General features: G+C 35.1%; 1 protein-coding gene across 2 annotated transcripts in view; it reads left to right on the top strand.

Annotated features, from left to right (window-relative positions):
• sfl (N-deacetylase and N-sulfotransferase sfl) overlaps positions 1–16,279 on the top strand; it is a 126,552-nt gene that overhangs the window by 56,789 nt on the left and 53,484 nt on the right. For both annotated transcript variants that reach the window (XM_089700634.1, XM_089700633.1), the window contains exons 2-3: positions 9,537–10,104; positions 15,611–15,802. In XM_089700634.1, the coding sequence (XP_089556760.1) occupies positions 9,911–10,104; positions 15,611–15,802 (386 nt within the window). In that variant the 5' untranslated portion in view covers positions 9,537–9,910. The remainder of the gene's footprint in view (positions 1–9,536; positions 10,105–15,610; positions 15,803–16,279) is intronic.

Genomic DNA, 16,279 nt, shown 5'->3' with positions numbered 1-16,279 from the left:
TTTAACTCTACATAAAAAATACATATCTACATCGAACTTTTTGCATTCCTTCCATATTTTGTACTAAATAATACATATCGATCATTATGTAATAAAAATATTTTTAAATAGATACATCTTACTACTATATCTAATAATTAAAATATTTATAATTATGACTAAGATTCTAAATCTTAGCTGGAAATATTCTAACATCTTTAACTAAAATATACGTAAAGAAAATAGTAATCTGAGCTTAAACAATTAGCATTAGTAAAAATTCTTCATAATATATTTCAAGTCAAGCTATGAAAAATAAAATCACGATTCGTTTTCAATACTGATTTTATTTCATTCATCAAAAAATAACCTATCGGCAACGAAAATAATTTTAGTATTTAACGTGTTGGTAGGTACGTGATCAACGTGATTGTCTCGTGTTAAAAAAGTCAATAGTTTAACTCAATCAAAACGTGACCCCAAGCCTAATATCTGTCATTAGGGCAATAATTTAAACTTTTGACATAACCGCCATCGGTATACCTATTGCCCGCCGACACCGTAAGTAGACCAACTCACGCCTCCGACTCACGCAATCGCACACATAATTTAAATGGCGCATATTGAAGTACTTTCCGTGTCGGGTTTGATGAATAACCTTTAATCATTTTGCCGAAAATACGTGTATTAAATGTATGGCGTAGATATTGTTCTGCTACGCTAGGAAACAAGCTGTGGAAATATTTTATTCAACTATTGCATTATGGGAATAACAAGAAAGAATGGCAACGAATTATCAACTTTATACAATTTGTAGTATCTGAAAATTTAATGAAATCCAAAGAGACTTGCAGCTATAAAATTCAAGCGAAAAAATAAAGTGTCGCGCTAACATTTCCGTCGCAGTTCCGTGTTGGTATTTGCGGCTGTATCGAGAGCGGAAATTTAAAAAAAAATAGAAGCTGTTACGAGCGAAGTCGTGCGGCATACACATGGCATTTAAGATGAGAAATGGCATGGCAGTTACGACGCTGAATGTCCTCGTGGCACTAAGATTGTAGCCGCATTATACTTATGCACTGTAACACTGAATATTCATTATTCTGAACAGTATAAGCTGGAGCTCTTTAATCAACCTCTTCTTTTGCGAGCGCACTATCTGCGCCGCTAATAGCGAGTATGATGGTTGCGACGCGCTTTTAAAACATTTATTGCGCACTTGTTTCAGTCGTTGCTTCTTTTAAATGAAATAATATAGGTCGTCGTGTATTTACATATTAAACATATGGCTGTGCAGCTCCGAGTCGGTTCTACAATAGGTTTCCGTGCGTCCATTATAGTGATGAGTCGAGTTATATTAAAGCTTTGAGCGATTATAACATTTATCATGTTTATAACAAAAGGAGTACTAGAAAATATTCACAAATCACAATAACAGGAAGTGTATATTGAAAGCGTTGATTAATAAATACATATATAGCATAGATACATTGTACATGTATCTGGTTTTATAGGTATGCAACGAAAAAAGAGATTGACTCAATTTGTACTTGTCCGGCGCGCAATGAACCGTCGAGGGATACTTTTAACTGACGATTTATCTTTTTTACAAAATTAGGATTCCGGTACTTAAAATGGTAAATGACCAGATTGTTTAAATGGAGTGCTCCTCAGCTACTTTGCATGTATCTAATGGCGAAGAAATTTTTAAAATGAGCTAATGTTGTGTTCGTAACGGCTATTCGCAAATTTAATCTACCGTTTTGTGAAAAATTAGGCAATAAATAGACAAATTGCCAGATAAGAAATGTTTCTTAGAATAACAGATATGGATATATTGTTGGTTAAATCTACACCAGATTTTTTGAACATTGCCCATATTTTCAGATTTACCAAATAATGTATGTTTATTGCGGAACTTTTATTTCTTCTAAGTACCTACTTAATTCAACATTAACAAATTAAAAATAATTTTCACGTAAATATATGTTATCACAAACAATTATTTGTGACCATATTATATTACCGTAGCGTAAGTAATTAGCGATACGCAATTTAAAACGTAATTATTCAGAATCGCATTCTCCCGGGCCTATTGCGGTTCAAATAAAACAGTGCACGCACTGCTGGAACCGTCACGAGAGAGCTCACCGTGATAGATGATATTCGAGAACAATTAATCTTGGGCCAAAATATGCGGACAATTTGCAAGCGCGGTTCGGCCTAATGGGCGGCGGGATTATCACGGGACCGCGAGCCGACACTCTGAGGCATTATCGAAAAATGCCTGCTTTACTAAGTAGGTCCAGGTTAGAGTGGAAAAACTTAGGTAAGGTAGAGAATAAAGAATAGGAAGCACGTGGGATGCAGAATTTTTATCATAACTCTAGATTTACAGACAAATTAGGTTCGTTGAACACACACCACAGTAAAAAAGTGGTGTGATACCAAAGTTTTCAAGTCTTTCAATTTACTATCGTTATTTTTTTTTTGTTCGATTAACTGGCTAGTGACTTCTAAACGTATTACAAAAATGTCACCTATTTTCTATCATTGTACATTATAACATTATGCTATGTCCCCTTGTTCATGTATAGGTATCTCCGGTTGATGTCGTTATTTTTCAATGCTCAAGCCAATAACGCGATCATATGAACTCAAAGGAATTGAAATTAACTGCGATTCAATCACGAGAAACAATAAAATACTCGTGACGTCGATGCTCGTGGAGGCGATATGTAACGGTACATTTACATCAAACTAACATAGAGCAAGAGCATTATTTCGTCATCTTTTAGTCTAAACGAAAACTCGTATTCAGTGTTGTTCAGTGTTAGAACATAGAATTCTTTCGAACGCACTAAGAACAACGAAATAATGCTCTACGCCTGTTTACACAAAAATAATTTGACATATTGATGTTAGAATGAGCATTCGCTCGTTTGATGTAAATGCACCGTAACGTAATGCATACGCTTAGTCGTCTCGGGGAGCAATAACGTGACAGTATAACCTCATATATCATAAAGTGGGTTTCATAAAGGGGACGGGCGGAGCGGACACTGAAGGCGCTGTTATGCAACTCCGTTGTCCTTGGATAATGTCTTGCATAAATTCACTTTAATCGTATAAGGAAACGCCGCCTGAATTTCCACGAACGTTGCGCTTTATTTTGTGCTCTAATTAAAGCGATGTTCAGTTTCACCTGAAATAAGAATCTTAATAGAGTTCTCGCGGAATGGATTTATGTGTGATGCATTTTACGAAAATATTAAGAAGTTAAATGTATTAGTGAATTTAGTGAGACCATTATTAAAATGATATCATTATTCTAGTGCTTTTAGTTTTTTTTTAATCAATTTTGAAACTTCTCTCAATTATATACATTGTTATATTTGTTTATTTTTATAATTAATTAGTAATAAAACATTTGTTCAAGTGAAAATAAAACTTTTCCGTAGAATTAACATTTTAAGATCCTACTTTATGACTTAAAGCGTACAGCTATACAATGTTTATGTCTACAACGTACTTGTCTGCTAAGCGTAGTAAAACTTGTGCTAGGACCTCATATTTGCATACTACCGAATAGCATGGATTAAAGCACGCTACACCATGCGTGGGACGGGCCGTGCTAGAACCGGGCACCAAATGAAACAATATCCATACACATTTCAACGCCGTGCCCTGTCCGAGCCCCGATCGTGCCACCTTCACGGCATAATCACTTCATAGAAAAAGTATATAACAATGTTTGATCGTACCCTATACAGGGCACTGCCCCGGTCGCGACACGGTGTAGCGTAAATCGAGCTTAAATATCATTGAATCTATAAACGTGTGTTCGCATACGACTACTTCCCAGGGCTTATTCGCTCGAACGTCATAGGCCATGGTTAATGGAGCAAATGTTCCGATAATTGCAGATACCTGTTCAATGCAACATACACACAATGGGCGCACGTTATTGTTAGCTGTGCAGATTTGATTTGAATTCGCCTCTTTGAGTTCATGTTAATTAATCGCTAATATGTTTAGATTGTGTGCAAACGCTTTAACGTAAACAATACGGTTAACGTTTTGTTATGCGCAGCCATGCGCAGCGTGTTTTTGATAAATACATATATTTATAATGACTTCAACAAGCAATATTCAAATATATGAAATTGATGTTGTGTAAATAGATGTAGGTACCTAGTTATCTAAATATAAGAGTGTTAAGGTGGTAGTCGCATTGCAATCACATGAAAAGTCATTTAAAAAGCATACTTATTATAATTAAAAGTTAATTTCGAATAACGCTACACTAATATTGCACGCGACTCGCGTATTGAGGGATATATGCAATTCGATAATTAATTGAAATGCGAAATGAATTATGGTAACCAACGCATCGAATGCAAACCGTATAATGCAATCTAGCGAAATTACAAATAGCCTAAAGTGTTTAATACACTCGTATGTACACAACATGAATTTTAACAAGAGTGTACACAAATTATGTTTGTTTGTTTTCACAAACGAACTGCTGACATTAGAAGCACTGAATCCTAGTTCCTACTAATATTATAAATGCTGTTTGTGTGGATGTACCTTTGTGTCTTTGTTAGACTTTTACGTAAAAACTATTGGACAGATTTGCATAAAACTTAATAGTAAATAACACATAAGCCATAATTGATTGAATTGAAAACCGCGCGTCAGAGTTAGAAGGTAGTATTAAGCTATAGAATTACTTGATTTTGTCCGCGGGTTCGTCCGCAGGAAAAACCGCGCGGTATAGCTAGTAGGTACCTAGTAAGTATTTGTTTGTTATTGTGGCTTCTATCCACTTCATTCCCATGCAGGCTCCGTAACGTACGATATTAAGTACGTGTTCCAGACCAAAGTGTATACTGTATATTGGGAGTAAACAAAACGTCTACCGTATATTCTTCTAGTTGACAGGTGGTTGCGAGGAATTCATCTTGTTTGATGGTAGTAATGTACAGGTGAATTAAAGATTTTGCTGGTTGTTAAAATGGTTTTGATAAGGAGCTTTAAATACAACAATATAATTTATTCTTTAAGAAACGGTGGCTATATTAGTACATGATTTAGGTAGCAACATTCATAATTACATTCAACATTAAATAGTACTAAGTAAAAATTGGTCGTTTATAACAATAGCGTCCGTTATATTTATTTTTATAAAACCATTTCCATGGTTTATTTGATATGGTAATTGAAGGAATGTCAGCCTCATTTATGTAAAATGGGCACGGACCTAAGAATACATGTAAAAGAGATAAAAATAAAATAAGAAAATAAAGTATAAAGGTCACATGGAGAGAGTGTTTTTCTTTCAATGTAAAAACAGGTTAGAATACTTAACTGAAGGCTTTTATCAAATTCAACAATTGGTCAATAAGGAATTGAAATAAATATCTGCAGCTTTGGCAAGTGTCTTGGCATAAAATGCTATAGCTTCTGAGTTTAATGGTATATAACTAGTTCGAAGTTAATGCTCAATAAAGGTGGAGTGTTACAGGATCAAGGGGGAGTGGAGGGGTGCACCACGCTATACCCACCCACATAGATCGCTATCGGGTCTGTCATTTTAAATGACTACGTTTAGGCAATAGACGCGGATTATAACCCCCCTTCAATCTGCGTCGCTTTAATTAGTTTTTTTTTTTTATATTATTGTTTTTCGTAATTGACATGATCAGGATTTTTAAAAAGTTTAAATAATGTATGATTTTGTAAAGCGTTACATATTAATGTTAACCTTTTCAGTACAAATATCAAAATTGCCTGTTCCTATTCCTCTACGTCAAAACAGCTATAAGCAAATCTTATTATTGATTATAATTGACGAATTCCAATTATACATTTATAGAATTCCAATTAGAAATAATTTCTATTTTCCTGTTTTATTGATATCAAATTACTTAGCCAAAGCTTTGAATTGTACAAAGTTTTCGAGAATTAATTGAGAAGTTTATGTTTTGATAAAAATGTTCTATATTTTCAAAAGCAATGAAACCAGTATAACACTACATAACCCACTTCAGTTTGAAATTAAAATATAATATTTGTCATCCACAGAATATTGAACAACATATTTCAAACTCATAAATATTGATAGAATTTTTATAAATAAAAAATGTAATTTACCATATCCATATTTCCCTTATATTTAAAAGAGAAACAAATATTACGATCATTAAATTCTCTACGAATTTTTTGCGTGAAAACAGTTAAAGTATAATAACAACATGCTCTTCTTTGTTACTGGACGAGCAGCCTCATAAAATAGTAATAATAATTCTTGAAGAAAACAAGAAATCATGTATCAACTTCCACATGGATGAAACTAGCACACACTACGTAATGTATTCGAAATATAATCCCAATATTATATAACTCCACTAACGATGGTATTCAGATTTCCGAACAGTAACTACGAGGCGAGGCGAACAGGCAAAGTTATAATAAGTTGAGACGATACCTTCCTGAGAGCATTGTCTTTTGATATGATATGACGGAACGGTGTTATCGTAAAGGGCTAATCTACATAGTAACTCAGTTATTCGTTCGGAAACTTCGTTGAACTCACCTGTTTCTCAGCACTACAATGATTATGGTATTATAGTTTAGAAATTATTATTATTAAGCATAAAGTTTGAGTAAAGCACTCTTGAAATTAATTCAATTTAAAGTTATATTGGATATTGTGAAGCTTGGAATTTCAGGTGCTCGAGTGTTAATCTTAATAAATATACAAAACTCTCGCTGCGATCTTTAATTTTACGTCGGAGAAATATAAGTAAGATTTGGTCTATTAATCACGACTTAATATATCAAGAACGGGATTTTGCTGATACATACGGAAACTAAACAAAGCTTGAAATTGGATTGTATTAAAAAACCTCGAAAGGTCCATTCAATGAGAAACATTGTCTTATACTCTATATCGGTTGTGTAATGAATGTTATTGCCTCAACCGTACATCTCCGGTGCCTTATCGCCCCACTTCCCTAGACAACCGACACCAACAGAAGATTGCCCTTTTTTACTTTGATTAAGAACTTTAATTGCTCCGTTTCGCACAAGCTGTGTGCACTTGATTTCCGGGAATGTAATCTGAAATGGGCGTCCTTCAACAGTTGATGAATTATACATAAATACGAGTTGATCAAAAGAAGATTACTGAAACATATTTCCCTGAAGATCAGAGAATTATGCAGGGAATTTATACTAAAATCTGTATTTTCTAAACACGAATTTGCTACATGGTGATCAAAGAGCTTACTTAAATGGTCACCAAGGAAATCTTTTGTGAAATATTTAAATGATACCTTCAAACTCTGATTTTGTAAATCACTTCCTGATATTAAGTGGGAAAATGAATCTCTAGACAGCTGAATGTCGAACTGCGCTCTGGTTAGCAGCGGGTCATCTGCTATTTAATATTCAAAGGGACGTACGATCATGGATTCCAGGCGCGTTTCAAATCCACCGCTGACTCCGAACGAGCTCTCGAAACCTCCCTTTTAGCTACGAAATAGAGTAACGCGCTTCTATTCAAGTGTGCACCAAATAGGGTTCAAAAACATGAAACTCGGTTTAAAACGCATTCCCAGTAACAAAACTTCAAGCGGTGAATAATTTATTACTGCAACGTTTGAAGCTAACCGATGAAATATGCGCTCAAATTACCTCCACTTTTAGAAGCATAGATAATTGGCTTAATGCCACAGATACATTCACGAAATAAATGTGTAATACGCACGTTTTATTGTTCACCGTTACAACAATATATCTCCGACGCACCGTCTCATTGTGCCCGAAACCTGATTTCGCATTCATTACTTTACTTTTAATCAAATTTAATCCAGAATTTTGAGGTTCGCTGGTCCAATTTAACAGTTCAATGAATTTATTTCGGAAAGAAGTGTTTCAATGTAAGCCTTGGTTCAAATGACACGAAGGTCGGATTTATAGGAGCACCCGGCCAACCCAAGTTTTCACGTTCCGAGTAACTCAAAGTAACTTAGAATATATATTCCCGTTATTGTATCCACGTACACTTTCGTGTAATATTTGTATAAAATGCTGTAAGCACCATAACAAGGTATATGCTGTAATATTACATGCTCTAACATGAATAATATTATGAACTGTTATTTCATTAATCACGGAGCAGTTACGAGCTTTTGTATGAAAACTATGTATTATACATTACTATGTATTATATTTATAATATCAATATATTCAGCTGACAAATGTATTACTTTCAAACTCAAACTCAAACTCAAACATTTATTCATTCAATTAGACTTCTTAAAGAAGCACTTTTGAAACGTCATTACATATTTTAAAATTTACCACCGATTCGGAAAGCAGTATCTACGGAGAAGAACCGGCAAGAAACTCCATAGTTGCTCTTTTAAATCATGTCAGTTTTACAATTTTACAAAATACATATGTAACATCATAATATATTATAATAACATGCCAAAGAACTGTCCTGTGGTTTTTTCGCGACAACCCTCCATGGGTTTTTATCGTCCATATATTCCTGAATACTGTAGTACGCTCTCTGAACTAGTACATTTTTTATATAAGTTTTAAATTTAGAACTACTAAACTCTTTAATATTATGAGGAATTCTATTGTAAAAGCGTATACCTTGACCCATAAATGAATTTTTAACTTTAGCTAATCGGAAAAATGGCATTTCAATTCTATTTCTGTTCCTTGTGCCATAACAGTGTCTATCTCCTACTCTTGTGTGTAAGTCGGCGTTTTTGTGTACATGCAAAATATTATTAAATATATACTGTGATGGTACAGTAAGGATACCAGTATTCTTAAAGAGATCTCTTAGTGAGTCCCGAGCACGTAAATTATATATAGAGCGAATGGCTCTTTTCTGTAAGATAAATATAGTTTCTATATCTGCTGCCCTGCCCCATAGTAGAATTCCATAGGACATAATACTATGAAAGTAGCTGAAATAAACCAATCTAGCTGTATCTTCATCGGTGAGATGCCTTACCTTTCGGACTGCATATGCTGCTGAACTGAGCTTACCTGCAACGGTGTTGACATGGGCTCCCCACTGTAGTTTCTCGTCCAATGTTAACCCAAGAAATACAGTCGATTCTGTAGGGTGTAATACCTCCTCGTTCAAGGTAATATTTCTGCTTAACTTTTTAACGTTTGGTAGTAAAAATTCAACACAAGTTGTTTTTTTGGCATTTAATAATAAATTATTAGCAGTAAACCAGTCGGATATGTGTAAAAGAGCACTGTTCACTTCGTCAACATTTGGGTCATGCCTATCCACATTAAAAATTAATGAGGTATCAAATTTCGTTAATTGAACTTGTTTTAATCATCAGAAATATTAATATACGGACTCGTATTGTTTTAGCGACATAATTTTTTAATATAAGTTGTCTTTAGCATTAATTAGTAAAATACGCCCATGAAATGTTTTAAACTTAACTTTAAGAATGTTTAAACCTAATAACATAAGTTAGTAACATTTATTTCTGTTGTTTCAGCCAAGACCGATGAGAGAGGCAGCCGGACCCGACCGTATTCATCCACGGATGCCGTGAGGTCTCGACCTGGGAGCGCACGCCGTCGCCGTGATGATAACAACCCGCCAAAATGCGTCGGCGGCCATTTTAAACAGGCAACGGATACGTTTGTCGGCACGAGATGGCCGTCAGCGTCAGCGCCCACTGCCTCCCAGCGAACGCGCGCGTTCCTACCCAGAAGCGCTGCTATGAAATGTGGAAACACTGCAAGTGGCGACAGAAATCACCAAGGACGAACCCGGCCATTAGAGTTCCCAGATAGACATTGTATAGTGAATTTTTTAGAGGCCTAAGTGTTATTGTGTTGTGTAAATATAGTGGTGTGTTGGTTAAGTATGGAGGGTCGTGGAGCGCGCACGCCGCTGCTGGAGTGCGGCGAGTACCCGCACGCGCACAAGGCGCCGGCGCCGCGCTGCTGCTTCTGGCTCGCGAGCCACGTCAACGTGAGGAAGTGCGTCGCCGGCGTCATGCTGCTCTCCGTCCTCACTATATTCTTCTACACGTATTACGTCACGGCACCCTTGACTAGGTTCGTATTATAGATAGATATAAAATATTCATAACTAGTGTTTAAGAGTACATTTTATGCGAGGTAAGTTAACAATGTCAGGGGACCCAACAAAGGATAACGTAATTTGACAAATTTTGGCCCTCCGCGTAACGAACTCTACGGGCAATAAATATCGAACCCTTTTTTCTATGTCACAGATAATCATAATAAACGTTACTTCCTCTACAAAGTCATTTGTTTAGCGAAGGATATAAAAAGTAAACAAAGGTAGCACACAACTATAAACCCCGTCTCGGTATATGCTTATATTTTTGCGTTTGTGTACCGTCTCGACCAATAAAACGTCGCGCGTCTGTTTATTCTTCCGGCAACAGGCGAAAGTTATGTCGCTCGTTACGTGTTCACGTCACTCGGGGGCTGAAGCGCCACTAGAAGTTACGGTAATTGTATTTCATATTCATAAGTCATTTGTTAAGAATTTCATATACTGTAGGAGTGAAATCAGTGTACCAAAGTTCTTACTGTGTTCGCTTAAGAAATTATGGAACAATATTTTTGTTTAGGAAAATCGCAATACGATGCTCAATACAAGTTACAATTAAGATGTGTATTATCTCAAATTAAATTACTGGAATAATTGATTTTCATTTATATTTTTTTTATATTGCTCAAAAATTTGAGAAAATAAATTGGTTACGATATATTATTATTATACGCCAATATGTGTAACAATCTTCATCAATCATTTCCTTCCTTGTTATTACAATGCTTTTATTTATTCCTTTAATATATAAATGTATTAGAATGTAACAAACACCACTGTGAGACTTGGCCGCAACTCTCATTATGTTGTTTTAACCAAGGGAAACCCAATTTATTCAAGAAAACATTTTCATTAAGATTTTTTTTACTTTTCTTTTAACGCTCAATCAACTCAAAGCTCAACGTGGATCAACTCTTACTAGTTCATAGTTGAACGTTACAGACCTCGATATTAAAACAGTAATATTTTATCTTATATTTTACTGATCTTTAACAACAATATGAATGCGTTTTGCAGCAGATTCGTAAACTAATTATCGTTCGTGAAATGGTTATAAAGTTTGTCGCTCACCATCAGGTAACACACGTTCGCTCACTTATAAAAAAATTGTAGAGCAGCAACATTTAAACGAATCTCATTTGCACACATGATTGATTCATTGCTCCTGTACTGCACGCTTCTGGTTTAATGTGGATTGACGGAGGGAAACCCAAATTGCACTGAAATTTTGCTATCCATCGTTACCGTAATTGGTAATTGCCTGCTATATATCACCATATTTTTGTGTACGCAGAAATATGCGAATATCTGAATTCTGAACCTTTCGTAACGCTTAAATTGGCTTCGGTCGGATCGATTCGCAGTAACAAAGGTTTTATTCGATCCCTTGATTTCCATCAATATGACTGGCATATTGTGTATCTTGCGTGAGTGCAGAAACGCGCTAACACAGCCGTTTTTCTTTACGTACATCGACGGAAAATAAATTAGAACGAAGCGAAATTGTTGAAGTTCTTATACTGTAAAGCTCCCCTTTGTGCCTGTTATATGTAGGTATAGTGTGTCTGGCTTGTGTTTTTATTGGTCTTCAATTTTGCATTCAATAAAATAATTATCTAACAATTTAAACATTCGCTTCAAGTTTAAAAATATTTTGGATATAAGTTGACGAGAGAAATGTCTCATATTAAGCATCTGCATCGTGAAGCACAAATCCATCTTTATTATCAAAGAAATAATTACAGTCGCGTGATCAATCACATTATTCAATTATGGTATGACTGATTACTTAACATCTTGATCAGTTGACGCATACGATGCGAAGCGCCACGCCAAATTTAAAACATAATTTCGCTATGGCCTATGAAATTAAAATGACGTAAAATGTGTTCGATCATAATTAATTACTCTCGCTGAAATATGCGTCATTCGCACAGAATCCAATTTACTTGCTAACTATCGTGAGCAAACACGTTGCTTTTGGAAAATTAATAATAATTTGAAATTATCGGCCTTGGGCAGATCGCATAATATCCGCAACGGGATTAGTCCGCCATTGTGAATGGCATGCCTTGAAATAATATATGCTTAAATAACACGCTCATATTTAATAGCTGATTTGCAAATTCAACATTCACCTCATGTTCTCATAATGACAAGAATCGGAAAATTGCCGGTGGTCACGTGTTATGGAAAATACATTCGGAATTATTTGATTGTATTTCCAAAATATAATTTTTTTTTTTTTGCATTTAGGATGGTAAAAGAATTTATTTCTATCATTGTAAAACTAACTTGTATACTTTAATTAACATATAAATAGCTCACGGAACTCTCAATACAATACGATTTGTTCCCATTTAGAATTTAAAATGCTTCCGTGTTTCCTTCCTACAATCTATCAACGTCCTTTTATCATCCATCTAACAACACGAGTTTATAAGATAAACATTTATAAAAAGGTTATGGTATTTATATATAGTTGCGTCACTTATTGTCGTGAGTTTCTATGCGGTTAACGAAACAGTTTATCTAATCTGTTCTAAAAAGACATCTTTAAATAGAATAGATTTTGTTCTATTATATTATTAGCAATATCGGTTACAACAAGTGTATCAGTTACATGGATATTAATTCCACACTTTAATATCTCTATACCTGCAAGGCAGAGAACTGTTTCGCAAGATATCCGACGGTCTGATAAGTAATTCGTGTTCCGTCATAATTAAATACAATATTATGTTAAACCGCGAGTAGCACTTCCAGCGCGCAGTACCTACGCATATTTGAATAATTCTCGGTGAAAATTGGAAATGTCGCAACGAGTTTTGTACAAAGTTTCTAAATAGTGGCGCTTTGACAGGAGTTGTGGACTTTCCTTCGCCCCATTGTTGAATTGTTTGACAGCCGGTAAAGCTTGCCAATTTCGTAAAGTATTATAAAAATGGAATACATTTTCGTTAATTATGATATTGTGAAACGTACGCTGAGTAAAAATAGAACTTCGCTATTTGTTATTCTTGAGAAGGGTACACAGACCCTTAAGTCGGCCAACGTTAAGTAAAAACTTCTCGTATAATCTTCCGTAACTAGTAACGGATTTAACTGGCTTTGTTGCCTAGTTTGGAACAAGCAGGAGGCAGATAGTTTGTGACGTATAAAGGGCAAGGTTCGGGTACTTAATCAATCAGAGATTTTAATAGTGCTGAGAATATTATTTATCCACATTGTTCATAAATAATACTGAACAATTAACTTTAAAAAAACAACATTTGTATCATTCGTTATATCTCTGATTGATATATTTTTTTGTATTTGTCTCGTTGCTCTAAAGTTACGTAGATCACCGTATCAAGCGGGGTTATCGACCTTCACATAATAATCGCATATTTATTGTTTTTCTTTTGTCAAGGTTACTACACTTCTGGAAACTATAATCATTTGGCAATGTTTCGAAGAATAATATTTTTCTCAGAATATTTCTTATTGGAAAATTTCTGGTATGTTTTTGCTGGGCGTTTTTGTTAAATAAGTTGTCAAATTGTCAAATCTCAATATTAAATTCTTAATTTGCATTTGAATCGCAAGTTAGTTCAAATTTTTCTTAATTACTCAAAAATATTTTCATGTTTGTAAATTATATACTAAGTAGGTACACAATTAACTAGAATTAAGTTAAGCAATACATGTTAAATACAAAAAAGAAAACAGATGAAACGAAGTAACATTTTTATCGAATAAACAAATCATGGCTTCATGAAAGACTAAAATGTGTTTAACTTTGGCGAACATCCTCGTCGCCCCTTGTTTGCCAGCTCATGGCTAAATTAGAGCAGGCGAATATTTCAGTGTAATTTATAACGTGATTTTATTTAATTAGGGAGGATGTCGTGTAGCTAGGACGATAATATTTTATTTTATCGCCTTAAATTTACACCGCCAAGAAGAGAGTTAGGGCGGCAAGTTTGGCGGACTCGTTTAATTTATAGCAAAACTTGTGTTCTGGCTAATTAATGGAAGCTGCTTCGTTAATTCCTTTTAGGCATTAGGATTACTTGTTGTTTATTTAATATATTGTTATTTAGTTGTTTTCTTTTTCGTTAGAATCCTGAGAAAGTTACAAGTTTTATCAAGATTAATGTTTCAGACTGTTCCCTGAAATTCATACTTTAATTTAACTTGAATATAAATCACATCAAACAACTTACACGTGAATTTAATATATACTCTGATTAAGCTCCATTCAGAATATCACGAATCCTTTAAAATGTGTTTCACAGAAGCCAGCCTGCTAAAAAGAACTGCTGTAGAACGTTTTTATCGTTAAAATGTAAATTCTTAAGGGAAGTGCTCTTCATGGTACACACTAGAGAAGAGTTGGCGCATGAGTGACACGTAATTAGAGCTTTAGATCGATGCCTTCCTTCCGTAACCTTAATCGTAACGGTGTTTATATATCCACCAAGAGCTAAGAGATCTTCAAGCTGAGTTTAGAAGGCAAAGGTTGCATAGTCTTATCTCTTAACAGCTTAATGAATATAAACTTGACCCAGATAACTCAAGCCGTGAAAAAGTATCTCGTCCGACACTAATTAAGGTTAATTTACACTGCACTCCCCGTCTATTCAGGCGTAACCACATCGTCAGAAAGTTAATAAGAACTGCCTTGGCTGAGTAATTCTTTTTCCGCTCGTCGTTAAAGTTTCTCCGGGACGGACCGGACGGGCCTTTCATTAAAGCAAAGAGGCCACAACTCGACCTGCCTATGGATAAATATTTTCATAAATTCCACCTTTTATTTATTCCAGCGTTATTCAGATTAACCGTAATGGCTCTTTGATGTGGCTTCAAGTTGAATCGCAGCGTTAACTTTGGCAGTCTTTGATTGATTTCCATCAAAATTTCGTTTTGGAAGATTACTTAGTAATCAATTTGCGGAAAGTTTAATTACTATTACAATTACGCAATACATATCTTATTCAAGAAGCGGTGTTTCAGAAAATTTGTTGATTGGCCTAGTTATAACTTAAATCTCGTGGGAAGCTTTTAATGGTCTCATGAAATTAAATGTTATATGGGTATATCTCGACGGTTTATTGTTGTTGTTTATAATATTATATTCGGTATTCTATTATATCATGTCAGAAATTTTGATAAATTTACCTATATTGAGATGACTTGCTTATTTATTGCCTATTATTTGATGTCTTTGTTCATTTTTTAGAATCATATAACAAGTATGCAGTGTTGTATGTATTATTGTTCCTTATTTATTATCTTTTTACGAAAATAACTGTCGTGTCACAGCGCTTGCAAAACTCCTCAGAAACGGCTGGACCGTCTTTTAGAAAATTTAATACTTATATTTCGTAGGTAATTTTTAAAGCCCTTAAGATTGTTCCGGTAGTAACCGGTTGTTCTGCTCGTTCAGCTTCTAGCTACGACATATATTTTTTTCATTAATACATATCTATCCCACAGTCTGGTATGGCGCGATCGCGTACCCCGGCCGCTGTCACAATGCTCACTGCTCGCGTCGCAGCAACAAGCCGCGCGCGACCACCGCTCCGACGCACGCCTGCGCATCGACGCGAAGGTGCTAGTCATCGCCGAGTCGCTGTACTCGCGGCTCGGGCGGGACATCGCTGAGCTGCTTGTTGCCAACCGTATACGGTAAGTTGGCTATAAGATGGTGGTAATCGAGTAACAAGGTTGGGTGCGAGTCACAATGCTCATTGCTCGTTTGCAGCAGCAAGTCGCGCGTGACCATCGCCATAAATATAGTTTAAATGATATTACCTTAAATGATGCGCTAGTTATTAAGATATTACATTGTTAAATACTTGTAAAGCAATTTGCTTGGGGGTATTGAAGTAATGACTTCGTAGTGAATGCGCTTGTAGACTTTTTTTCTTAAATATCGAATTTACCGGCAAAACATTTATGTAAAGTAAAAGTTTATAAAACATTTGGTATAGGTACTTAGTTCACTTAATTCAGACTGTTTTGTTAATAATAAATTTGTTCCTATGGCAAAAATAATTTTGCCATACCAACGAATTTTTAATTTGAGAAATAGGCAAAGTAAATATAAAATGTATTAATAATGAAGAGCTTTTGACGGGTTGTAAAACCCGTTAATAATAAAGT

This window comes from Colias philodice, chromosome 11, assembly GCF_061535455.1.
Source record: "Colias philodice isolate Cphi_HAF_F1 chromosome 11, ilColPhil1 Martin Lab GWU primary, whole genome shotgun sequence".
Lineage (NCBI taxonomy): Eukaryota > Metazoa > Arthropoda > Insecta > Lepidoptera > Pieridae > Colias > Colias philodice.
This window is presented reverse-complemented; position numbering and strand designations above follow the sequence as displayed.